The 27,661-nt window shown below is 42.7% G+C and overlaps 1 protein-coding gene across 2 annotated transcripts; it reads left to right on the top strand.

Moving 5' to 3' along the window:
- On the top strand, positions 1-27,661 carry RMI2 (RecQ mediated genome instability 2). Of its 2 annotated transcripts, XM_053461951.1 has the most exons (3): positions 1-55; positions 21,215-21,291; positions 26,773-27,661. In XM_053461951.1, the coding sequence occupies exon 3, from the start codon at positions 26,890-26,892 to the stop codon at positions 27,346-27,348; it is 459 nt and encodes a 152-aa protein (XP_053317926.1). In that variant the 5' UTR covers positions 1-55; positions 21,215-21,291; positions 26,773-26,889; the 3' UTR covers positions 27,349-27,661. The 2 variants fall into 2 exon arrangements, with proteins under 2 accessions (XP_053317926.1, XP_053317927.1); XM_053461952.1 differs by lacking the exon at positions 1-55 and having other exon boundaries at positions 21,152-21,291.

Raw genomic sequence — 27,661 nt, 5'->3', positions numbered from 1 at the left:
CAGGGTCTGCACAGTACCCAATGTTTTTATGTGTTTTTCTTCAAGTTATTGGGCAGTAAGTACAAGTATCATTTTGCTATTTCATAACCATTTTTTTTTCCAAATCTGGTAATTCTGCCCATGTGCTATTTTGGGTATCTTTGAAGGGGTCCAATGCAATTTACCTCATCAAACCATATATTTTTGAAAACTAGGCACCCCAAGGTATTTCAAGCGCGGGTATTTTAACTTTCCATGCACTAATTCTACTACCACTCTTTGTCAAACTTTGTGGTAATAATTTATTTTGTGTTTTTATCACACAAATTTAGGGCTGCAACAACTAATCGATATAATCGATAATGAAAATCATTGCCAACAAATTTCATTATCGATTAGTTGAATCGATTTTTATCAAATATAAAATTAGGGTTTTTTCAGAGCAAATGCTCTGAAAAATACCCGTCGTTTTATAATCCGTTTCATTCAGTAAGACTCACAGCAGTTACTACTTACAGTTCCTCCCTGCAGTCACTGTGACAATTGGCCACGCCCCTTTCTTCCAGTCTCTCCCTGCAGTCACACTCAAGATTGGCCCCGCCCCTTTCCTATAGCGTCCACATGGCCCGGGTACTCATCTAACTGTGAGTATAACATTAATATTTGGGTTTCTGAAAGTCAGGGGAGGTGGCAGGAGGTTAACTTAGGGGCAGTTATGGTTAATGGGGTAATTAGGGTTAATTTAGGGGCAGCTATGGTTGATGGGGTAATTAGGGTTAATTTAGGGGCAGCTATGGTTGATGGGGTAATTAGGGTTAATTTAGGGGCAGCTATGGTTGATGGGGTCTGTAGGGTTAATTTAGGGGCAGCTATGGTTGATGGGGTCTTTAGGGTTAATTTAGGGGCAGCTATGGTTGATGGGGTCTTTAGGGTTAATTTAATGCGGAGGACTGAGGGTTCATTTCATTCATTTAATAAAGTTAACTTAAGGTGCAGTTAGAGGTAATGAGAGGGAAACTAAGGGGAATCTAAATCCCGGGGGCAGTGAAGATTAATCCTGGATTTATTTCTGAAATTATTGTGTCGGTGTGCTGTGAACGAGTCTGTGAATCTATGAGGGCACTATGGGATATCTGGGGGTATAAGGCATATCTGGGGAGACGGAGTGGCATATCTGGGGGTATAAGGCATATCTGGGGAGGATGGAGTGGCATATCTGGGGTATAAGGCATATCTGGGGAGAATGGAGTGGCATATCTGGGGGTATAAGGCATATCTGGGGGTGTAAGGCATATCAGGGGGCACAGAGGCATATCTGGGAGTATAAGGCATATAAGCTATATAAGGCATATGTGGGGGAGGCAGCGTGGCATGTGCATAACGGGGGGGGGGAGCAGGTTGGGAAATAAAACCAAGAAATGCATTTTTATCAGTTTTTTTATTCTGATGTTTGTTTTTAACATCCTGTTTGTTAATTAAATTATTTTAAATAAATGAAAAATGTACATTAATTTTTTTATCCCATTAATCGAAATTAATAATTGGCCTACTAATCAATTCTGAAAATAATCGTTAGTTGCAGCCCTACACAAATTGTACTTCAGGTATGGATGTACAGCTCCTGGTATATGCCATGGTCATACAACACCCCAAAATGTGTTCAGCAACATCTCCCGAGTACATGGGTTTGTTGGGTTGTTTAGGAGGTAAATTGCCACATTTGGGAAATGCACGTTTTTTTAACATATGGTTGTTCTGCCACCATGTCTTATTTGGGACATCTTTGAAGCCGGTCAGTTAAATTTACCCAATCAAACCATATATTTTTGCAAACTAGGCACCCCAGGATATATTTTAACCCTTTCCATGCACTAATTTTACCACTAGCCATTGTTAAAATTTGTGGTACTATTATTTTTGTGTTTTTTTTTTCCCGCATACATTGTACTTCAGGTCTAAATTTACCACTCCTGGTATATGGCACTGTCAAACATCCCAATATGTGTTTAGCAACATTTCTTGAGTACAGTGATACCACCCATGTAAATGCTAGTATTTTAACTCTTTCCTTGTCAGGATCTTTGGGAAGGCAGAGTGCTAATTTTAGCACTTGCTCATAATAAACTTTATTTTATTTTTTTTTTTTTTTTTTACGTTTTACCCGTTTTCAACCTGCAAGAGGAGCCCTTGTTCTCAGGAGGGTCTGGAGAAATTAATTTTTTTTTAAAGGATGTACTGCCATCTTGCGAGTGGCAAAATCTTTCGCAGTGGTGGTTGTGACTACTCTCCTGAGGTCCTAGGGTGGGTGTTCGTTGTCGCTGAACGCCTCAAGATCGAGGCATTTTAGCAACATTGTTAAAGCAAAGAAAGCTTTGCTACATTACCACAATGTGAAAAGCCTGCTACAGAGTACTTACTATGTCAAACTCTCTCCAAACTCTATCTTAAAAGTAACATCCAGCCCTTAATTGGCCTTTTTGTGTTTAGCCTGATATATTGTATGTTTGGTACAACATTGTGACGTACTACCATTTCATGCCACATGCGCAAAACATTTAGGTTCTCAGATCAGCCACATAACACTCTAAACCTACAAAATTGGTGCAAAATGTTGACTATATAGCCTTCTGCAATTAGTGTATTCATTTCTACTCAGTGCTGGGCTCTTCCATTATGTGGAAAATCTGGAAGGTCTACAAACAGATGTAGCTCATGTAAATATTGTGATAACTTCAACCGGTAGATGAGATTTTGTTTCTTTAAAACAAGGCTTAACTACACATAACACCAACACATAAATGTAAACAAATAGCTGTAGCAGTACAAGGGAAACATCGTTACCTCTTAGAACTGCTTGAGATAAACTACAAACACCCTTTATTTGTCTGTTAAAACCACCTCATATAGATTGCGTCTGTCTATGTTCATAATGCGCTTAGTGTAATGGGTGAAGCGTATTATCCAATATATGTCTTAAATGCATTGTTTTGGTTTTTGCCCTTTCTTGCATTATTTGTCTACCTCCAAACGCATGTGTACACAGACATATCTACTTATGTGAAAAAATAATTGCTAATATCTGTCAATTTTATGCATTGATGTGCAGTATATTTTGGTAGTCAATCCAAAACCTAATATTAGATAAACAAACACAAAATTTAGATGCCATTCAAAACCAAATGCCCGTGTGTCAAAATGATTGTTCCCTAGCCTCAAAACCTGGTTGTGCCACCTTTAGCAGCAGTAACTGCTTTCCTTTAGTTTGGTCAGTGCCCCACGTTGTTGTGGCGGAATTTTGGCTTACTCTGCCAAGTAGAGCTGTTTTAACTCAGGACCTGCCAAAACATCTCAACAGGGTATAGGTCTGGCTATTGCAAGACATTTAGTCTCTTGTTTTTAAACCATTCTGTTATAGACTTGCTCTGGGCTAGTGCAAGGATTTTTCTCATCCTAGGCAAAAATTCACCCCCCCCACACATTGACAGCACCTACATTGCAAGCATAGATCACAGGTTGCACACCCCAAAGGCCAGCCCTTGCACCCAGATTGCACACACAGGACTTTCCCCAGCACCAAGATTGCATCCATGGAACTTCCTAGCACCCCTTTCTGTTTTATCTCTCCCCCTTTTCTTTGATCCCCTTTTCCTCATTAGCTTTTTTCTTTATCTCATCTCTCCTATTTCTCTCATCCAATCTCTCTCTCTCTCCCTTTTCTCATTAACCCCTTCTCCCCACACATCCAGACACTCAGCATTCACACCAACACATCCACACACATGCAATAACATACCCAAAGAAACATTTTCACACACTAACATACCCCACTCTGCATACAGCCCACTCTGCTACTTCAACAAATCTGCATAAGGGAGCCTGCAATGCAGCAGACTGGACTGGCCCCACGTACCTTGCCTATAGGTAGCGCGGCCCAGAACTTGCTTGTGTATTTTGGATCATTGTCTTGCAGTATGACCATATGGCACATCTGCTAACAAATGGATCACCTGATATTCTCTTGTAGATTTTCTAGTTCTGTAACATGACCAGGTTTCTATTTGCTGGGCTTGCTTGATGAATTTTTTACATGTGCCCCTTGGTTTCCCTTGAGGATGCACTCAACATGCTAGGACCACCAATGCTGGATTATTTTTTTGTCCACGAGGGCCGTTGCGTGGTTGGGAATCACGGTGTTCCTCTTCCATACCACCGACCTACTTCCATACTTGCCCTTCTTATGGTCCTGCGCGAACTTGACCTTTTCCAAGAGGGTTTACTGGTTTTGGGGGGGGGACTTTAATGTGGCTCTGCACCCTGCGTTTGACACCTCCACGGGATCCACGCGCACTCCTCGTCATGTCTTGCGAAAGATTCTCTCTCTTCTCATGGACTGCAAACTGATTGATTGCTGGAGGGCTCTTCATCCTGCTGTTAAGGACTACACTTTCTTTTCTACGGCGCATTGCACTTACTCTAGAATTGATTATTTTTTCGTTCCGTGTCAGTTTGCCCTGCTTCTCTGTGGCTCCGCTATCGGGGTCACTACGTGGTCCGATCATGCCCCTCTCTCTCTCTTTCTCTTTCCTCTTCTCTGACCCGCCCTTCGGGACGTTCCTGGCGTCTTAATGAGTCTGTTCTCACGGACTTATCGTTTTGTGAGGAGACTTCTCGCGTCCTTGAGGGCTACTTTGCTGACAACTTTGCTGACTTTACTGACCGTGTGGGAGGCACACAAATGTGTGGTTCGGGGTCACCTTATCAGTGCCTGTTCCCATCGTCGCCGCCGTGAGGCGAAGAGGATTGAGGAGCTTTATGAGCAAATAGCAGTGGCTGAACAAGCCCACAAATCCTCATTGTCGGGTGATGACCTCCAACGCCTCCTGGCCCTGTGGGGTGAATTGGCCTCTCTTCTTAATTATAATATGCAACATTCCTTTCTCAAAACCAGGGCCTTGTTTTACGAACATGGCAACAAGCCGGGTAAATATTTGGCTAGGGCTCTTCGTGCTAGTCGGAAATCTACCTATGTTTCCAAGATCCGCTCTTCTGATGGCGTCGCTAGGTCTCTCCCTGCGGACGTTGCCAAGTGCTTTAGGGACTATTATGAGGGCTTGTACAACCTTCGTTTGGACGCCGGCGCTCCGCGCTCTCCCACTGCTGTCTCCCCGGTCCGCTCCTATCTGGAGAGGACAATTGGTAGGAAGTTGACGTCGGAGGAATCTTCTCCTCTGGATTCCCCGATTACCTTGTCGGAATTTACGCTGGCCCTCCGCTCCTCTCAATCTGGTAAATGCCCTGGCCCTGATGGGTTCCCTTTGCGGTATTACGCCGTGTTCCAGGAGCTTTTTGGTCCGCACTTTGTGAGGGCCTTCAACTCCATTTTGGACGGCGGTCGTATCCATGAACATACTTTGGCAGCCACGATTGCCGTGATTCCTAAAGATGGTAAGGACCCCGCATTATGCTGTAGCTATCGCCCTATCTCTTTGCTGAATGCCGACTTGAAACTCTTTGCCAAGATCCTGGCCAACAGAATGAAGCCTCTTATGCCTTTACTGGTTCATGCCGATCAAACCGGATTCATTCCGGGCAGGGAAGCTAGAGATAGCACTATCAGGGCCTTATCTCTCATGCATTATGCTAGGCACACCTCCACCCCAGCCATCCTGCTGTCCACTGATGCGGAAAAGGCATTCGACAGGGTGGACTGGGGCTTTTTGATGTCCACCCTCGCTCATATGGGCTTTGGTCCTGGGCTACTTACCTGGGTGAACTCCCTGTATACTATCCCCACGGCTCGTGTTCGCGTTAATGGCACCCTCTCCGACCCTTTTTGTATTCGTAACGGGACCCGTCAGGGTTGTCCGCTTTCTCCTCTTCTCTTTGTGCTTGCCCTGGAGCCGCTCCTCCAGGCTATTAGGCTGAATCCTGACGTTAGCGGTCTTCGCGTAGGGGGTGCTCACCATAAAGTATTAAGCTATGCTGACGACCTTTTGTTTGTGGTCACCTGTCCTTCAGTCTCCCTCCCTAACATTGTCCGGGAATTTTTGGCCTATGGTACGCTCACCAATTTTAAAATTAATAACTCCAAGTCGGAGATTCTTAATGTCACTCTCCCCCAGGATGTCTCGTCCCCCCTGCGGTCCTCCTTTCCTTTTGCTTGGTGCGGCGCGAAACTTAAATACTTAGGGGTTTGGCTCTCCCCTGACTTCTCCCAACTCTATGCCTATAATTTTTTACCTCTTCTCGCTGCCGTTACCGCTGATCTTCGGTCTTGGAGGCGGTTGTCGGACTCCTGGGTTGGTAAGATTAATATTGTTAAAATGAACATCATGCCCCATTTACTGTACCTGTTCCAGACCCTCCCTATCGCTGTTCCCCCTACCTTCTTTGCCACTCTTAAGTCGACGCTTCTGCGTTTTGTGTGGAACTCGCGGACCCCCCGGATCCGCTTCTCTACTTTGATCCTCCCTAAGTCTCAGGGCGGATTAGCTTTACCTTGCCCCTGCTCTTACTATAGGGCCTGTCACTTACTCCGAATTTTAGAATGGTCTCATCATCCTAGTCATAAGCAATGGGTGGGGATTGAGTCCGCCTTGTTGGGCCTTCCTGTTGCTGTGTTGCCCTGGCTCTCGCCCCAGACGTCCCGGGGTGCTGCGTTGCCCCATCCTTTCATCCGCGCTACATTGGACACATGGCTTTCCATTGTGCGACAGACTAGGTTATCCACCATTCCCTCTCCCCTGACGTCCATTCGCAGTAACCCCGATTTCCCTCCTGGGATGTGCGCCCCCCTCTTTCCTTCCTCCTCCCCTACGGTGAGGTCCGACATCCGCTCTTACCTGACTGCTGCGGGTGTCAAACCGCTGACTCAGCTTGCTACGCGCTCTCCTCCTTCCCTTACTGATGTGCTCCATCACGCTCAGCTACGAAGTTTCTATTGGTCCTTGGTTCAAAAACATAATGTGTTACGGGACTTGACTAAGTTTGAGGACCTTTGTGTGGCACCCTCCCTTCCACCCCATAGCATATCCCGTCTCTATGGCCTACTTCTTGAGGCCTTCGGCTCTGGCTCTCCCCCCTTTATGGGGCGTTGGGAGTCTGACCTACAGGTTGTCTTGTCCACCGAGCAGTGGGAGAAGGTCTGTGTTCTTACTCACCGTTGCTCCAGGAGTAACACTGACCAAGAAATGTCTTATAAATTGCTGGCCCTTTGGTATCGGTCTGCTTCGGTCCTTTCCGCTTATCGCCCGGATGTTCCAAACACCTGCTGGAGATGTGCCGCGGTCCCGGGCTCTCTTCTCCATCTGTGGTGGCTCTGCCCGCGTATCGTCCCCTTTTGGAACTCCATTCACCTTCAGCTGCATCACTTTACGGATAGGGCCATTCCGTTCACTCCGGAATTTTTTCTTCTTTTCCACATGCAGTACTCCGCATCTTGGTTCCGGAAGTCGGTCCTCCGCCATCTCCTCACTGCGGCTAAGGCGCTGATCCCCTTGCATTGGGGTAGCCCTGACCCGCCTACTCTTAAGGAATGGATTCTCCGGGTGGAACGGACCCGGGTATTTGAGGAGCTCCACCTCTCTGCGACTGAGAGATACCAAAAGACTTGGTTCTATTGGTTGGACTTTGTGTCTGGTCCCTTGGCTCGTTCTCTACTTATCTGATTCCTTTGCTTCTTCTCTCTTGTCCTCTCCGCTGCTTTTCTGTCTCTTCTCCTTTTCTTTCTTCCCTTTTTTTTTCTTTTTTTTTTTTTTTTTTCTTTTCCTTCTCTCCCTTGTTTTTCCTTGGTCCTCCCTGTTGCCCCTTCCGTTTGTTTTCCCCAGAGTGGTCTTTGGGAGGGGGAGTAGCCAGAGTGGTGTATGGGAGGAGGCAGAGTGGAGTATAGGAAGGGGAGGAGCCAAAGTGATGAATGGGAGGGGAGGAGGCAGAGTGGTATATGGGAGGGGGAGGAGGCAAAGTGATGTATGGGAGGGGGAGGAGGCAAAGTGATGTATGGGAGGGGAGGAGCCAAAGTGATGTATGGGCGGGGGAGGAGGCAGAGTGGTGTATGGGAGGGGGAGGAGGCAGAGTGGAGTATGAGGGGGGGAGGAGCCAGAGTGGAGTATGAGGGGGGGAGGAGCCAGAGTGGTGTATGGGAGGGGGAGGAGCCAGAGTGGTGTATGGGTGAGTTATAGTGGTGTATGGGGGGTATTATGAATTTTTAGGGCATATAGGGGGTATAAGGCATATGGATATTAGGCATATCAGGGGGGCATAAACATATCTGGGGGTAAAAGGTATATCAGGGGGCTCAGTGGCATATAGGGGGTATAAGACATATCGATATTAGGCATATCAGGGGGGCATAAAACAAATCTGGGGGTAAAAGGTATATCAGGGGGCTCAGTTGCATATCACTGGCATATAAGGAGTATAAGGCATATCAGGGGGCACAGTGGAATCTCTGGCATATAAGAGGTATAAGGCATATATGGGGGCAGGGTGGCAAGCTGGGGGTCAGATGTGCATAACTGGGGGCAGTTTGGTAAATAAAAAAATTTAAACAAGGCTTTTTTTTCAGTTTTTATTAAATATGAAAAATAGTTAACATATGAATTAATATTTACTAATAACTTTGTATTAAAACCTAGTTTGAGAAACACTGTATTTGGGTTCTTGTAGCTTTTATTATTATGTCAGTAAAATAAGAAGGTGAATAGAGAGAGGCCATTGCAATAAAGAGATGAAAGTGTAAATTGTACATTTTTTATTGCAATTTTTCTTCAATTTAAAATAATGTATTTTTTTATCCGATTAATCGAAAAAATAATCGGCCAACTAATCGATTATTAAAATAATCGTTAGTTGTAGCCCTAGTCACCTTTGCTTCCAGTGTAGGGAGCTCCATCGCAGACTCTCTGTGTGCGCCACCTCTGCTGTTGGTGGGCGCCTTCTCACATTGTGGGTTCTCCATGACTGCCTGTGTTTTTTGTCACCACTAGTTTGTGCGGGGTTCCGGGGCTTGTTGTTGCTTCCCGGGTCCTCTCAGGCTCGCTATTGTGTTGAATGCTGTATTGTCCTGTAATGTACTTTATTGCAATGTACCTTATCCCCCTCCCTCCTTCCTTTTCCTTTTTGTATCCCTCCCCAAAACTTTTGAAAAATCAATAAAGTTTGATTTACCCTAAAAACAAGAAATGCATTTTTCTCAGTTTTTTCTCCTGTTTGTTTTTAACATCCAGTTTGTTCATTAACCCCTTAAAGATCAGGCTGTGTTTTACCTTTTGTACCATTGGGACCGAGGCTGTTTTAACACTTTTGCGGTGTTCGTGTTTAGATGTAATTTTCTCCTCACTCATTTAGTGAACCCACGCAAATTATATGTTGTTTTTTTCAGGACAAGAAGGGATACCATTGTTTTAATCATATTATCTAATTTTCCATAAAAAAATAATATTCTGACTTTTACCCCAAACATCTTTTACTCATCCAAAAAAGCTAATGAAAAAACCTAATAAATATATTCTGCTATTTGTCCTGAGTTTAGAAATACCCAATGTTTTTATGTTTTTTTGCTTTTTTCTGCACGTTATGGGGCAATAAGTACAGGTAGCGTTTTACTATTGCAAAACCATTTTTCCCAAATCTGGTAATTCTTCCCCCCATGTGCCATTTCAGGTATCTTTGAAGCCTGCCAATGCAATTTACCCCATCAAATCATATATTTTTGAAAAATAGACACCCCAAGGTATTTCAAATGCTAGAATTTTAACTCTTTCCATGCACTAATTCTACCACCAGTCTTTGTCAAACTTTGTGGTAGTAATTTATTTTGTGTTTTTTATCGCTAAAATTGCTCTTTAGGTATGGATTTACAGCTCCTGGAATACATCACTTTCAAACAACACCCCAATATGTGTTCAGCAACATCTCCTGAGTACAGTCATACCCCCCATGCATGGGTTTGTTGGGTTGTTTGGGAGGTAAAACGCCACATTTAGGAAGTGCACATTTTTTAACTTGGAACTTTTACATCTGGTCATTCTGCCCCCATGTCCTAATAGGACCATCTTTGAAGCCGGCTAATTCAATTTGCCCCATCAAACCATATATTTTTGAAAACTAGACACCCCAAGGTATTTCAAATGCTAGTATTTTAACCCTTTCCTTGCATGAGATTCTACCACCAGCCTTTGCCACACTTTGTGTTAGTGTTTTTTTTTATACAAATTGTACTTTGGGTATACATTTATAGCTCCAGGTATACGTCACTATCAAACAACACCCTAATATGTGTTCAACAACATCTCTCGAGTACAGTGATACCACCCATGCATGGGTTTGACTGCTGTTTGGGGTTAAAAGGCCACATTTGGGAAGTGCGCTTTTTTCCCCCTATTTTGGTCAGTCTGTGCCTATGCCCTATCTTTGAGCCTGGCCACTACAATTTACCTCATAAAACCATATATTTCCCTTGCCATTCCAGGTGGCACATGAGAAGAAGGCTCCGCCTACCAGGTAGGGCAGGAAACACTACAAAAAAAGGAGACCTCCCCCTTCCTCCCCAGTGTTGTTTCCTGCCCTACTCAGGTAGCGGTTAGGCTTTAGCTTACCTTCCCTCTTCTTTTTTGTTTTCTTGGAGCCCCGGGGGGCGTCCTTCTCTCCGATCCCCGATAGTGATCCCGGTGGATCCAGGGTGATGCGGCAGCCTCGGAGGCTGTAACTCCGCGGTCCTCGCGGTTACTCGAGGCTCAGTCCTCGGTATATGCTGCCCACAGCCCAGGAGGCTCACTGGGAGGTGCATCCCCGGGCTCCGGTTCTCTCCGTCCCGGGGAGGAGGAATCCTCAGCGTGAGGCACGGCAGGAGAGCGCTCCGGAGGCGCTGCGAGCGGGACTTTATAGCCGGCTGTGCCGGTTTCACGGCACCCGTTGTTCATTATTTTCCTCTCTGCATTACTCCCGGCTGCGTCCGGGGTCACGAGAGGTCAATTGACGGGGAATTTCCGGATGTGACGTTTTCCGGGCCTGGGCGCCTAAATGCCTCTATAAAAACGCCAGAATGGGTAAGATCTTTCCTTGCTCTCGTTCCTGTGCTGTATTATTGCATTTTCTACTCCTTTTTTGTGCCTGCCTGTGCCTAAGGATTGTATATTGCCTTTTTTCAAGTAGGTGTTTCCCTCCTGGGTTTTAAGGAGATCACTGAATCAGGAGGCGGATTACCTCAGCAGGAACTCAGTACCTCCGGGAGAATGGTCCTTAAACAAAAGGGTCTTCACCTTCATCACAAAGAAATGGGGCACTCCCCAGATAGACCTGATGGCCACGCATCTGAACACTCAGGTAAAGGAGTTTTTCTCTCTTTCACCAGTCGGCCGTCCCCGAGGCCTGGAAGCACTCTCGCAGGCCTGGGATTTCGATCTCGCATACGTTTTTCCTCCGCTTCCCCTTATCTCCAGAGTGCTCCGGAAAATTCGGGAAAACCCTCAAAAAGTCATCCTGGTTGTTCCTTTCTGGCCTCGAAGAATTTGGTTCTCGGACCTTACCACCTTGTCCATAGACAAACCCATGCTTCTTCCTCAGGTCAAGGATCTTCTCGTTCAAGGTCCTGTTCTCCACCCAGATCCCTCCCGATTCAACCTCTCCGCATGGCTTCTGAAAGGGAGATCCTGACCTCTAAAGGCTTAGCTGCACCAGTGGTGAGCACCATTCTCTCCAGCCGCAAGAATTCTACGACCACCAAGTACCAGAAGGTTTGGGAAACATTCATCGTCTGGTGCAATGTGCACGAAGTATCCTCTCCATCTATCTGTGAGGTGCTGCGTTTTTTTCAAGATGGCTTTGATAAAGGATTCCAACCTGCTACTATCAAGGTCCAGATCTCAGCTCTCAGCAACTTCTTGGACTTCAATCTGGCTTCCCATCCTTGGATCTCCAGATTTTCTAAGGGAATGTGTAGACTTCGCCCTAGGCTCCGTCCGTCGGTCCCGCCCTGGGACCTTAACCTGGTGTTGCATCAGCTCACCACGTCTCCCTTCGAGCCTCTAGAGGATACCTCTCTAAAGCTGCTCACCTACAAGGTTGTCCTCCTAGTAGCCCTCACTTCTGCTAGGAGGGTGAGCGAGCTCCAGGCTCTCTCCAGAGTAGAACCTTTTCTCAGGATTCTGCCGGACTGCAGTACCTCCCTCCGGCCTGAAGGCTCACTCGACCAGATCCGTCTCGACTTCCTGGGCTGAACTCTCCGGGGTGTCTCCGTCTCTTATTTGTAAGGCAGCGACCTGGAGGTCGATTCATACGTTCGTAAGGTACTACAGGCTGAATCTTCACCTCTCAGACGAGTCTCAATTTGGTCGGCGTGTCCTACAGACTGGAATCCTTCCCCCCTATCTTGCTAATTCTTCTCATGTGCCACCTGGAATGGCAAGGGAAAGAAAGAATTCTTACCTGGGAATTCCTTTTCCTTGTCCATTTCCAAGGTGGCACACTTTTTCTCCCACCCATTAAATTTTCTTTGTTTGGCTTTTATTTGTCTGAGTCTTTCTTTTTAACCACACTGGGGAGGAAGGGGGAGGTCTCCTTTTTTTGTAGTGTTTCCTGCCCTACCTGGTAGGCGGAGCCTTCTTCTCATGTGCCACCTTGGAAATGGACAAGGAAAAGGAATTCCCAGGTAAGAATTCTTTCTTTTTGAAAACTAGACACCCCAAGGTACTTAAAATGGTAGTATTTAACCCTTTACATGCATCAGATTCTACCACCAGCCTTTGCCACACTTTGTGGTAGTATTTTTATTTTTTTTTTTTCACACAAATTGTACTTTGGGTATAAATTTATAGCTCCAGGTATACGTCACTATCAAACAACACCCTAATATGTGTTCAGGAACATCTCCCGAGTTCAGTAATACTCCACATGTATGGGTTTGTCTGGTGTTTGGGGTTAAAATGCCACATTTTGGAAGTGCGCTCCCCCCCCCCATTTCGGTCAGTCTGTGCCTATGCCCTATCTTTGAGCCCGGCCACTCCAATTTACCCCATCAAACCATTCATTTTTTTAAATTAGACACCCTTGGGTATTTGAAATGCTTTTATTTAAATTTTTCCATGTCAGGATTTTTGGGATGATACAGCGCTAATTTTAGCACTTGCTCATAATAATAATTTTTTTTTTTTAATTTTATTTATTTTACTCTTTTTGGACTTTTTTTTTTACATTTTGCTGGAACTGGATCCTCTGATGCATAATAATTTTTAAATGTTACCATGTTTTTTATTTTTATTTAAATATTTTACTAATCACATAGTGATTAGAAAGCCGGGCTCCATTGACTTGTATGGTTGAATGCAGTACCTGTATTCAACCTGCAAGTGGAGCCAGAGTTCTCTAGAGGGTCTGGAGACCGTCTAAGCGAACTTTTTCAACTTTATTATTTTTTTTGCGGGCCGCCGCCATCTTGCGGATGGCGAAGACTGCGTGCAGCTGCGGCTGTGACCGCTCTCTGGAGTGGTCACAGCCCGCCCTGGGGTAAGTATTTGGTGTCGTTGGATGCCTCCTGATCGAGGCATTCCAGCGACACCATTGAAGTTTAGGAGGTGATTGTTGATCGCCTCCTAAACGCTTTTAAAACGGGCGTCCACCGCCATACAAGGTATGGCGGATGTTGACGCCCCAGGGAGGGGCCAGACATGGCCCATCATGCCGATCTCGGTGTTGCTGAATGCCTCGACACCGAGGCATTACAGCAGGGCTTGACAAATTTGCTGTGAATCTAGGCGCCAGCTAAAAAAGCTAGGAGCCAGGATTTTTTTTTAAACTAACAGTTGGTTAGGAGTGATCTGATCATCATCAGCCCACTTACAAAACTCACAGCATTTGACCAGGAAGCACCCTGGACTTTCAGGTCAGTGCTGTTTTTTGTTGTTTTTTTTTTTATTATTATTATTTTTTTGATAGATATATATATTTTGTAACGCTTTCAATGCTGATGTTCCATTGGAGCACAGCATTGACTGATATTTAGTCCCCACAAGCTTGTGGGGACAAATGTTAACCCCTGCATTGCCACGAATGTGTTATACACAATTGTGGAATTGAAGGGGTTAACGCTGCACTGTCGCTCTCATGGAGCGATCAGGCAGCAGGGGGGTGTTGGGGCTGGTCTCCACATTCATGTGGAGACCAAAGAACCCTCTCCCCCTGTCCCTGAAGCTGCCTCTGGCAGCTGGGAAGCAATTTCTGGTCTATAGACCAGCCATTGCAGGGGGGAGTCTGATGACTGCTGTAGGCTTCCATGCCTATAGGAATCATCAAAGGGCTTGTGGGGGCTCGTTTTTGCTGTTGCTGGTCTGCCTGGCACCAGCAGCAGAGCCCCTTACAAAACGGGAATTAACCCCTAAATGCCGCGGCATTGAAGGGGTTAACGCTGCACTGTCGCTCTCATGGAGCGATCAGGCAGCAGGGGGGTGTTGTGTCAGGTCCCCACACTCATGTGGAGACCGAAGAGCACTGTCCCCCTGTCCCTGAAGCTGCCCCTGGCAGCTGGGACGCAATTGCTGGTCTATAGATCAGCCATTGCAGGGGGAGTCTCTCTGATGACTGCTGTAGGCTTCCATGCCTACAGGAGTCATCAAAGGGCTTGTGGGGGGCTAATTTTTGCTGTTGCTGGCCTGTCTGGGCTTCCAGGCAGACCAGGCAGACCACCAGCAGCAGAGCCCTGTACAAAACGGGAATTAACCCCTAAAATGCCGCGGCATTGAATGGGTTAACGCTGCCCTGTCGCTCTCATGGAGCGATCAGGCAGCAGCGGGGTGTTGTGTCAGCTCCCCACACTTGTGTGGGGACCCAATCAACACTAACCCCCTTTCCTGAAGCTGCCTGTGGCAGCTGAAAACGCTATTGCAGGTTTTCCTGCAATCGCGGTTTCAGCCTACAGGATCACTCTGTGGGAGACCTGATCGTTGATCACTTTCTAAGCTTAAGTCTCATGACGTGTCAGGCACGTCATAGGTCGTTAAGTGACCGTTTTGCATGACGTGCCTGACCCGGCAATGGACGTTAAGGGGTTAAATAATTTTAAATAAAGACAACTTGCTGAAGTTTATACCATGATAACGGGGAAGAAAAGGGATTTAAGTGACTTTGAACGTGGCATGGTTGTTGGTGCCAGACAGGCTTTCAGAAACTGCTGATCTACAGGGATTTTCACGAACAATTATCTCTAAGGTTTACAGGGCATAGTCCGAAAAAAAAAGAGAAAATATCCCGTGAGTGGCAGTTGTGTGGACAAAAATGCTTTGTTGATGTCAGAGGAGAATGGGCAGACTGGTTTGAGATGATATAAAGGCAACAGTAACGCAAACCACTCTTTGCAACCAAGGTATGCAGAATACCATCTCTCAACACACAATACGTCGAACCTTGAAGCAGATGGGCTACAGCAGCAGAAGACCACACTGGGTGCCACTTCTGTCAGCTAAGAACAGGAAACTGAGACTACAATTTGCACAGGCTCACCAAAATTGGACAATGGAATACTGGAAGAACGTTGCCTGGTGCGATGAGTCTCGATTACAGCTGCAACATTCAGAAGGGAGGGTCAAACTTTGTCATAAACAACATGAAAGTGTGGATCCATCCTGCCTTGTATCAACGGTTCAGGCTGGTTGTGGTGTAATGGTGTGGGGGACATTTTCTTGGCACACATTGGGCCCCTTAGTAACAATTGAGCATTGTTTTAACGTGACAGCCTACCTGAGTATTATTACTGACCATGTCCATCCATTTATGACCACAGTGTACCCATCTTATGATGGCTACTTCCAGCAGGATAATGCACCATGTCACAAAGCTCACATCATCTCAAACCGGTTTCTTGAACATGATAATGAGTTCATTGTACTCCAATGGCCTCCACAGTCACCAGCTCTCAATCCAATAGAGCACTTTTGGGATGTGGTGAAACGGGACATTCGCATCATGGATATGCAGCCGACAAATCTGCTGCAACTGCGTGATGCCATCGTTCATGTGGGCCAAAATTTCTGGGAATGTTTCCAGTACCTTCACAAAGAATGAAAGCAGTTCTGAAGGCAAAAGGGGGGTCCAACCCGATAGTAGCAAGGTGTACCTAATAAAGTGGCCAGTGAGTGTATATAATATGTGTGTGTGTGTGTATATATACACGCACTTACCACTTTATTAGGTACACCTTGCTAATACCTGGTTGGACCATGCCACGTTCAAAGTCACTTAGATCCCCTTTCTTCCCCATTCTGATGCTCGGCTTGAACTTCAACAAGTTGTCTTGACCACGTCTACATGCCTAAATGCATTGCGTTGCTGTCATGTTATTGGCTGATTAGCTATTTGTGTTACCAAGCAATTGAAAAAGTGTACCTAAAAGTGGCCAGTGAGTGTATATATATATATATATCTGTATACACACACATAAATATATTTATAGTGGCTGTGTGTTGTGTGGCGTTAGTGTGTGTGCATATGGTGCTGTGTGTGTGCTGATGTATGGAGTTAGCATGCCGATGCACGAGTATATGGTGTTACTGTGTGGGTATTACTGTAAGATGTTAATGTTTGTGAGCGTATGATAACATGTGTCTGTTATGTTATGGTGTTAGTGCATGAGTGTATGGTGTTGGAAACGTCAGCATATGATGTTATTGTGTCAGTGTATGGTGTTGGAGTGTTAAGGGTGAGACTAGAGTTAGTGGTACCTGGGAGGGAGAGGAGGAGCAAGAGAGGATTTGTGTACATGTTTGCATGTTGGTTGAAGGGGGACTTAAAGGAATACTGCACCACCCTAGGCTTCCTCCCATTCTCATACAATATGTTGTGGGATGATTTTACGGTGAAGTGATAGATGGAACAGTGGGAGGGACATGGAGCGGACTAATGGGAGAGGCATCGGGGCCCGGGTGTTTAGCATTGACTGGGCTCCAAGATTTCTGATGGTGGCCCACCTGTTGCATATCAAAGCCATCTGATTAATATCATTCTTTGGATGATATTACTTGTAAAATCTTCACTTTGGTATCCATGTTTTTTTTTTGCTCACATGGACCTTAGCTGTTTTTTTTACATTTGCTTCTTGTTAAGTATACCATTTTCAAAGTGATTTTACACATATGCAAAACGTTAATTGAACTCACTAATGTTAGGTATGTGGGGTATCACTGCTGAACACATATTGGGTTGTTGTTTGGCAATGACATATACCAGGAGTGGTGAATTTATACATGGAGTACAACGTGTGTGAAATATTTTTTTTTACTACCATAAAGTTTGACAAAGGCTGGTGGTAAATTAGTGCGTGGAAAGGGTTAAAGTACCAGCATGTGAAATACCCTGGAGTGTCTAATTATCAAAAATATATGGTTTGATGGGGTAAATTGCATTGGCCAGCTTCAAAGATACCCAAAATAGCACATGGGGCAGAATGACCAGCTTTGGGGGAAAAAAATGGCAAAAAGCAAAAAAAAAAAAAAACATTGGGCATTTCTAAAATCAGGACAAATAGACTCTATTTAGCAGTTTTTTTTCATTACTTTTTGCAGAGAAATGAAAGATCTTTCAAAATAAGTGAAAAAATCACCACATTTTATCATTTTTTAATAGTAAATTAGATGATATGATAAAAATAATGGTATCTAAAGAAAGCCCTGTTTGTCTTGGAAAAAAACAATATATAATGAGAGAAGAAAATTACAGCTAAACAGCAACACTGAAAAATGTTAAGAGCCTTTGTCCCAAAATGTACTACGAGTAAGAAAGTCTTGTCATTAAGGGGTTAATAATGCTTATACTAACCCCTTTTGTTTACAGAAATAGAACTCTCACCTGATGACTGTATGCTAGTTTTATAATGCCAGAAGCACCTGGATTATAAATCCATCAGACAAATGTTATTTTTGGCACCAGGGATGGGAACCTAGATTAGATCAGTGTATAACATTGAGAAATATTTAACCTTAACCTACATTAAGTAGAAGTTGTAGATTTCCAGAAGTGAAAATGTCTCTTCTATTAATAGTCCTATATTTAAAAGATCTTATATAACAATTCAACCTTTTACTTCAATCACATTGTACGTCACCGCTCCCACATATAGTAACTATATTCTGTAACTCTAACATATAGTTATAATCAGTTGGTGAACAGTTTCTTTGTAGCTCAGTTTGGTTTGAATAATTACTTACTTCTTTTGTTACAAATGTCTCTAAAATTCAGATGCATTCTCCCAGATGCTAATTAATGCCGTTCAGTGTCTTACCAGCTCTTTGGAGCCTGTCGATTAGGAATTTACTGAATTCATTTTAGAATATTTTAATATGGGCTTAAACATAATTTAATGCTGCAATTCCCAGGGAGATTGTCTTCAATAATTGTTTTTCCAGTCCGCAAACTATTCACCATTACCGTCCACGAGGATTAATGTGCTTTGAAGTAACATCAGTATCTTTTTAAGATGTGTTATCAGATAGCATATCCTCATTTGTGTCTAAATTAAAATACATAAGATAAATACATTGCATCTTTGCCTTTTGGCAAATATAAAGTGAGTACTTGTGAGAGAGGGAAAGCTTTGTCCTCTGTCCTTAACGCCGAGTGGGTTCTTGAAAGCACGAGGTGCTTATAGAGTCCTCCAATTTGGTCCTCATGGACCACCTGCACACCCACACACAGCACATGCTATGCCGGTAAGACCACTGTGCAGCACTTTGGACTCTTCAATGCATCTAGGCCCTAGCATCTGGTTGGCTAATGGGTGGACGGGAATTTTTATGCCATGGGGAGGGGCTACATAATTTACTTAGCACATTGTTGTTTGGGGGTAGCCTATTGGCCACAATATTTCCTTTATGATTTTAGTGGGTCCCTCTTCGAGGGGTTCCTAAAACATTCAGCCCTCTTAAGACTTTGGTCTAGGAGAGAAGGAAGTGGCTGCATATCACCTTGTGGGGAGTGCAGCCCCCAGAAGGTAAAGATTGAGGACCTGGTACCCAATGTATCCCTACACTTTGGAGCACTTTGTTCATGATTTTTTTGATGAACTGGAAGCACGAGGCACCTTGAGCTAAACCTCCCCCACCTAAAACCCCCCACATCATCGTTTAAATGAAAATATGTTAAATAAATTTTAAAAAACCAAGAACATTTTCCAAATAAGTATTATTGCAACTCTTGAACATGGACCCACTCTATTTAAAAATAGAATACTTTTCATGGAATGTGATCAACTTGTAAATGAACCCAATCATATTTAAACCTATATTGTCCCGATCTAAAGCAGCCTATTTATGTGGGCTAAACATAAGAAAGTAGAGAGCTGTACTCTTTGATAGACTCTTCTTTAGTGCCTAGTGCTGCAAGAAACATTGTCTTTGACCCCCCCCCCATTGTTTGGCTGATGTATAGAGCAATTCTGATACAAACTTGTAAAAGTGGGATAATCAGTAGGAAAATATGATTATTTGCTATTATTATACAAGGTGTCCCTTGCAGTCCTCACACGCTGCTTTGAATCTGAGCCCTGGGAAATGAAGTCGCTAGCTTACTTGTACTAAGGGTGGTACGACTGGTCCGGGGGAAGAGGGATCAGCTGATTTGACAACATTGGCACCCTTGCCAAACCCTAGGTGCCAGGAAATGATTTGTTGTCCCCATGGTGACCTGGCACCTGAGGTTTGTCAAGCCTTGGCCTAGTCACCTGCTTGTTGGCTCCTTTGCCTTAAGACTGGCTGAGGTCACTTGCTCAAATCCTTATTGCATATCATAGTTTATGATAGGGTCGTAGATTTTGTTTAATTACACCTATATGCTCTGAATGAAAATTAGGAATTTGAGCATAACAAGCTGAAAGTCTGCCTCATCTGAAGGGATAGCTGTGTTAGTTCTGTGTTTGTTCTACCATAGTGTCTTGCCTGAAGGTATTTGTAAATATGCTATCATTTGTCTTGGAATTTAGATAATGTTTTCAAATAAATATATTGCTTTTTCAGGTCCCTTCAGTGTCCCTGTTTATTAGGTCTTGAATTGTGTTCTTTTATGTCAGCATTAGATGCCCTAAATATTTTTAAACTAAACTGTGCTTTGATCAATATTCCAGTATTGCTGAAGTATGTTTTGTTGAAGGCTGTATGTCTAAAGAAAGACACTTTACTTAATTTAGGATGCAACCTCAGCAGGGCTGCTATTTCTTTTGCTTGTGCATATGAATCACCACATAAAATATTACTATTTTGCTGCGTGGTAATAAGTGGATTAGGCGTATGAATTTTCTACTGTTATTGAAAGGTGTTGTATATTCAACACAAAACTTACCTTATTGTTACCCTACATGGAGGGCGGAATAGAAGCCAATCTAGTTGTGGAAATCTTGAGATACCTGTGGCAAATAACAATGTTCGCATGATTCTCAAGTGAAGTGTAAGCTTTACCATTTTTTAGGTAATGTTGTTTTAGCCTAAAATAGGATCAGCTAGGTTTTGAAAACATTGTTGTGCATATTTGAAAACCCATCTTGGTCTGGTGCCTTATGATTTGTAATACCATAATGTTATTGCGAGGTTCAGCATCTCTTGTGCATCCACATTTTATGTAGGCAATCACACTTTGTCCACAAAATGTGAAAATATCATCAAGTTTTTGCCTCCAAATGACATTCCATATTTTGTTTTGTATAAAACCGTTTCTTTCTGAATTGACGACATCCGTTATTTCGTTGGATTACAGCCTTTTATTTTCTGTATCTAATTTTTTTTTTTTTTCAAGATTTTTTTTTTTTTTTTTTTATATTTGGGCTTGCTGAAATCTTAATACAACGTTATGAGGTTGCGACAGATTTTGTACCAAAATTTCTGAAGTATAATTAGTAAGAAAGTATTTCTAAGTATTGTCTTAAATAGGTCTCCAAATATTGTCTGCATGGGGCTGTTCCTTTGTCCTCTTCATTAAAATGTCAGTATTATGTGTTTACCCATGAGATAATTGTGTTTTGTATGTAACATAAATGCCAAATCCATATAAGTCACTATAGACATTACCTGTTTTGAAGTGGTAAACAAAATCAGGTTTTTCATTTTTGATATTTTACTTTTGGAGAAGTACATTTATTGGAAGTTACCTCTCTACCTCTTTCATTGCCAAACTCCTCGTATGAGGTAAATTTAGACACTTGTCATTAGGGGAAATATTGTATGAATTTTTCACTGCTTAACCCTGGTTTTATTTCCTTGCTTTTCAGCTACTGAGGCTAGTTGCGCCCCAAGGAAAAAGTATATAAGTTCGGAATGCCTGGGAACCCAGTTAAAGCATAAAAACGTAAGTAACAAAAAAAGTAAATATAATTATAGCAATGTGAACAGTAACGGTCAAGAAGACTTTCAGATGAATAAAGCATATGTTGGGGATTGCAGGCTGGTAGGGGTAGAATGAAGTACATATGTAAGATAAATTAACAAACTATTAGAAACCTAAATGGGAAAAAATTGTTAATTTTCAGGAAGTTAATATTCCAGATTGATGAAGGAGAATGTGTGTAGCACACCCCAACTATGGAATTGTCACCGACTCTGCCAACAATGACCTAGTAATAGCAAGAAGTACAATGACACTATTGATATGTTAACACACTGCTACTACAAGGAAATAACTATGCTTTTAAAGCAGATGCAGTTTATTTACAGATTGCATGTTGGTATCCGTGACTCTGATAAGGAGGCTAGCGGTCACCATAAACCTAAACGGCTATCTCTGTGCTGATCCGCTTCTGGCATGGCTGACATGTCCTCCAGGTGTGGTCTTCCTCCAGTCAGTGTCTTTTTTGGCATAATTTCCTCTTAAGAGTCTCTTTAGAACAGGGATGGCTGATCATCGTTGTCGCTAGGCCCTGTCTGGTCCTTCCCCATAGGGAGGATATGCTCCAAGGTTTTGGAGTGTCAGTTAATATACACTACTGACTCTAAGGTGATCCCCACAGTATACAACTACCTCATGTGACCATATCCAGTTTCTTGTTGTGTCTACATCAATGATCTTGTTATGCAAGAAGCCAATTCCAACTGCCAGTATCCAGGTTAGTGTTCTCAGTCTAACCATTGTTAACGGTCCGAGTCCTTGTAAGAGGTTTACTAGTCCAGGTTGTTACAGTAGTCAATTTGTAAATACCGTATTTGCTCGATTATAAGACAAGGTTTTTTTCAGAGCAAATGCTCTGAAAAATACCCCTCATCTTATAATCGAGGTCGCGAGCAGCAGGAGAATAGGAAGCTAGAAGAGTGTCACATAACTCTGTCTACCCCCTCCTTCCTCTGGGGGCGGGGCCAGAGAAGTTGCACTCACAGCCGGGCCCCCTGCAGAAGTCTTCGAGTGAGAGATCTGCAGTTCAGGTAAGGGGGTGGGGGGTTTGTGTGTGTGTGTGTGTGTGTGTGTGTGTGTGAGATTAATGGAATGAATGAGTATTTAAAGGTTTGTGAATGAGTGTGTGTTAGTATTGATGTGTAAGGGTGGTGGTAGCATGGCATAGGGAGGCTGTACTCACACTCCTATCATCCTCAGGTTCCAGCATGTACTGGCTGCCTTGGCTTGATAGGAGTGTGATTGCTGTTAGCAGTTTATATATATATATATATATATATATATATATATATACACCTCCAGAAATGCCTTTTAACCCCCTATATGCCACTCTGCCCCATGATATGCCTTTTAACCCCCTATATGCCACTCTGGCATATAGGGGATTAAAAGGCATATCATGGGGCAGAGTGGCATATAGGAGGGTATAAGACATTTCTGGAGGCAGAGTGGCATATAGAGGGTTAAAAGGCACATCATGGGGCAGAGTGGCAAATAGGGGGTATAAGGCATTTCTGGGGGCAGAGTGGCAACCCTGGGGGCAGATGTGCATAACTGGGGGGGGCAGGTTGGCAAATAAAAGGAAATAAAAAAAATATATTTTTCTCAATCATAGCTTGTATTAAATATGAAAATATTGTTTACATGAATTAATATTTACTAGTAAAACTTTTTTTCCTATAGGGTAGTCTTATATTCAGGCTTTTTGTTTTTTTCCTAAATTAATATTTAGATTTTGGGGGGTCGTCTTATAATCAGGGTCGTCTTATAATCGAGCAAATACGGTACTATTGTCAATGCCTGAAGTGCATTGTTATGTATACCTTACAGTTGCCACTTCTCACCAGGGTCAGGATGTATGTAAATATCCTACAGAATTGTAAAATATCTACCTCAAAATGCATTCAGAAGACAATTTGATAAATGGTTACTTGTTTAACCATGTTCAGGGCTCACATGGGCTTCCTAGGGTGCTCAGACCTTCCATAAAATATAATTTCAAAAGTTTGGAAATAATCTCTACAACATTATTAGTGTAAAAGGATCAAGATTGATTTTGAGGACAAGGCAGAAGATCCCAACAACTCAATACACTTGCTCCTCTGATCACGTATTAGACGGTGTGTATTAGCAATAGTTTAGGCATTTGCTCAAGACAAACATGCTTTTGGGCACTCCTGTCCAAAGAGCCCACTATGAACTATATATTTTCTGCTACAGGACACAAATGCTCACCATACTGTAGACTGTTACTACTTAGATGTTGGAACATCCCATATGAGAGCTGGAAATTAAACATATGATATGCTGCAGAAAGTGAGCTGGGCTGATGGTTTGGTACTAGCTGTATAACAGTACGGTGAGGAAAAGTGTGCAAACCTAGGTGGGGATCAAGCATACCCTAAACACCACTCCCACCACCTGACCATCCATACCCCATCAAACAAATGTTTATCGTCCGCTTTACCCAGACTCTAAGGCATAGATTTTAAGTATTTTTAGCAGCAAGCCCAATTTATTTTTGCAGTAGATATATATTAATAGTATGTAGAAGCAGAACTATTATTGTTTCATGCGTAGTCTGTAAGTTCTAGTGCTTAGGTGTGCTTATAGTAAGAAGAAGCCGTGCTTGAATTGGTGAAATTATAGGATTTAGCAAAAGAAAAAACATTTAGCCTACGCAATGTTTAAAGGGCTATTTAAACTCAAAAAAACACATGCCATTATAATTGTTGACTATTCGATTCGGTTTATACTTGCTCCTCTTTCTGTATGGCCTAATGAAAATGTCTTTGTTTCTGATTATGACCCTTGTTTCCACGCCAGTAATACAACTCTACATTAAAGGTTTATTTCAACAGGTAAAACCAACAAACTAGTTGTTAATTAGGTCAGTTTTAGCATTGGTCTAAACTGTATTAATACAATTTCATCTACCTGAACAAGCAGTGGAGCTCCATTTTTTTCTGCTGGACCCAGTGTAGTAATTATTCCATACACACAAGACCCTGTTTGTGTGCTTATGGGGAAGAAGAAATAATTTTTGTCCCATAGGCAAGCCTAGCCACATGACCCATTTATACACTTAAAATAGATGAAAAATTATGCTGTTTGTACTATGTTACCTCTGAATTTTGTTTGTGAAAGCATTTAAACAGTTTCAGTTTTTTATGAGATCCCCGGTGTAAAGTCTGTTTCAAAGGTAGAGCTAATAAACGTTGAACTTGGTGTAACATCCTATTGATCAGAAATTTTCACAGGTTGCCAGGGTGATGATTTTAACAAAAGATAGCTCGTAATTTTGTGTCACTAAGAATTGCCAGTTTAGAGAAGACTGAGGATGACTGAAGGATATGATGTTTCAAACATGTAATTGGAACAGGTGTTTATGCACATGAGCACTGAAATATTCATAACCCTTTGGCACCCAAACTTGTGTTCCTTTTTGTGACCTGAAAAAAGTCTTTATGCCAGTGAGGTTGAGAATCGTATCTATTGTTGTTCATCTTCGTTCATTATATTACTCTGCTTACTTGCTTGTTATCAACTAATGCATTGTGTACGTACAGGACACATGCCACGGGAAATAATAAGGAATATGTAGTATCTGTATCCAGTTCTACTGGTCCTTGTTAGCATTAGCCAATGATTCTGTGGAGTTACAAAGTTATATAAAGAAATTGCTATGCTTGATCTGTACAAGATGATGGATATTTGGTAACATTGGGACAGCAGTTTGGATTACACACAAAATAATATGGTCTGCAATGGGTCCCATATCTGTCATACACAAGGTACTCACCGGAGGGACTTTGGATAGGGTGCCATACTATATGGGGCTCTGGGAAAGGGACTTGGGGATTGAATTCACACAGGAAGAGGGAGATAAGATTTTTCTTATTACACAGAAGTGTTCTGTATCCGTAGCCAGTCAGGAGACGGCATTTAAGCTCCTTACTGGATGGTATCGGGCGGATATCCATCGAATATTTCCCTCCAGGTCAGATAGATGCTGGAGGTGTATGTCGAAGTGTGGGACTTATCTGCATGTATGGTGTGGATGTTTGGGGCCGTGAGGGAGGTTGCTGATGCAAAGCCAGCTTCAATCTTACTGCACCACACTTCTAGATCCTTAGGTCATTATAAGAGGTAATTGACGATTCACATGCTTAATGCCGCGAAGGGGGTTATAACTAGACACTGGAAGCAGGTGTCTCCTCCCGCACTCGGGGAATAGGTGGAAGAGATGGATAGAATAAAAGTGATGGAAAACTTGGTCCATACATCCAGGGGCACTGGGGCCGAGAACAAACTGTGGTGGATGGCTTGGGGTCAGTATGTCGGCTCGGGGTAATTGAGTGAGGTATAGATTGGGACATCCGTGTGATGTGTACTGTGTCACATATTGAAGTGAATTTGTGTAAGGTTTCTTGATCTACTTAGGGCTGCTGCGATTTTGTTATATTTTAACTTGTTTTATTTTGTTACACTTTTTTTGCACTTCAGTAAACAATATGCACATTGTTTGTGCTGAGATGATTTTATAACTGTATATTTTCCACTGTTATGTGCCTGGTTGTCTGTCTTCGGCCACTACGAAGTAATAGTGTTAACTCTTCTATGTCGAGGATCCAGGTTCTGGCAAGGCAGACATCTGTTGTATATCTATGTACTCTGTATGTGTGCAATAAAAAGATGTTGAACTAAAAAAAATATAGTCTGACTTTTTGTCATGTGTTCTGTACAGTATGATGTTTTAGTAGATTTCTTTTCATACTTCTAACATAAATATGACCAACTCTGTTGAGCTCATCTTGTGGTGACAATGTAGCTTGTTCTAAAGTATTGTTTTCCAACTTTTTTTTTTTTTATAGAATGGCAGAGGCCTTCTTGTCACTAAGAAGCATAATCTAATGTGTGCATTCCTGCATTTATGTAATACTGAAGAACATATGCTTTGTCAGACTGGCATGAGGCTCTAACATGTTTAAGGGAACTTTAATATGCATTCTGTTTTACTTTACTGCTACTGCCAGGGTCAGAAAACTGCTTTAAAGGGCCACTGTATTGTAGGTAATTGGATACAAATAATTAAAACAATATACAGACTTTAATATTAAAATATATTAACCTAGTATATGGTGATAGTTCTGGACACTTGCAGTAGTAATTTGATTTCCGGTATTAGTGTTAAGCTTCCACGTAACTGATATATTTTATCATCGTATTTAGCATAGTGCAATAGGATAAGCTGGAAACCTAAACTGTTACCTTATGCGTAATCCTTACGTTATATTTTGCATTTTTACTTTAAAATGTTTTTTTTTTTACTGTTAAAATGTGTTTTGATTCACTGTATTGCTGTAAAACTTGCTATATGTTTATAACGTTTTTAGTACTGTATTTTTAAATATCACTTCTCTGTCCCTTTACCTCTCCTTCCAGGTTTCCAGATGTGTCTAATAGAGATGTAACAACGAGCAGTAATCACATAAACTCTGTGGAAAAAGAAAATAAAACTACTTTTCTCAACTCTGGTTTTGGCAGTTCTTAATTGGCCCTATGGAGGAAACTGTAAGCAGTCGGCCATCTGGAGGCTGCCATTTGAACTTGCCCCCAATGAAAATGCTAGCGGGGTGCTTAAGGGAATGCAAAAAAAAATCTGGAGACACTTCCTCTTTTTGGATGGATGGCCCACATGGACAAGATGTTGAGGTTGGGCTGGTGTGGATGCAGGGACGTGTAACTGAGGTGCGGCCAGATCGTGGCACCACAATCCGTATAACTGATGACACTCACACCTTCACTGTGTGTGGGGCAGACAAGGTACCTAAAGGCAAGCCCTTTCTCGAGAAAGGAAAATATGTAATGGTAATGGGGTCTGTGCTGTCTTGCAGCCCTGAACCTGTTTTGCGTGCTGTGAAGATTACAGATTTATCAGACAACCCTGTACACCAAAGCATGTGGAAGCTTGAAGTGGATGATTTCCATGTAAATAGTAAATGTACCAAAAATGTGTAATGGTTCAGAAAAAGCTAGTCTAAAATGTTTACAGGGTAATATTTTCTTGTATAATTCGAAACTAGTACGGCTTATCTAACATGACAGACTATTTATTTTACGTTATTGGAGACAAGTGCTAATTGTAATGGTGGGACAGAGTTAAGTATGTACCAAATTAAATTCACCATTAGCTTCTCAGTGAAGCATTCATGCTTATTCAAAGAACACACCACAGACACTGTACCAGGCTAGAACAGGATCCATTTGCCATAACATACTATGTAAATAAATAAACCACCAAAACTGGGATGTAAATTGAAATAACTAGCTG

Source organism: Spea bombifrons, chromosome 4, assembly GCF_027358695.1.
Source record: "Spea bombifrons isolate aSpeBom1 chromosome 4, aSpeBom1.2.pri, whole genome shotgun sequence".
In the NCBI taxonomy this organism is placed as follows: Eukaryota; Metazoa; Chordata; class Amphibia; order Anura; family Pelobatidae; genus Spea; species Spea bombifrons.
Note: the sequence above shows the minus strand (reverse complement) of the source record. Positions and strands in the feature narration are given on the sequence as shown.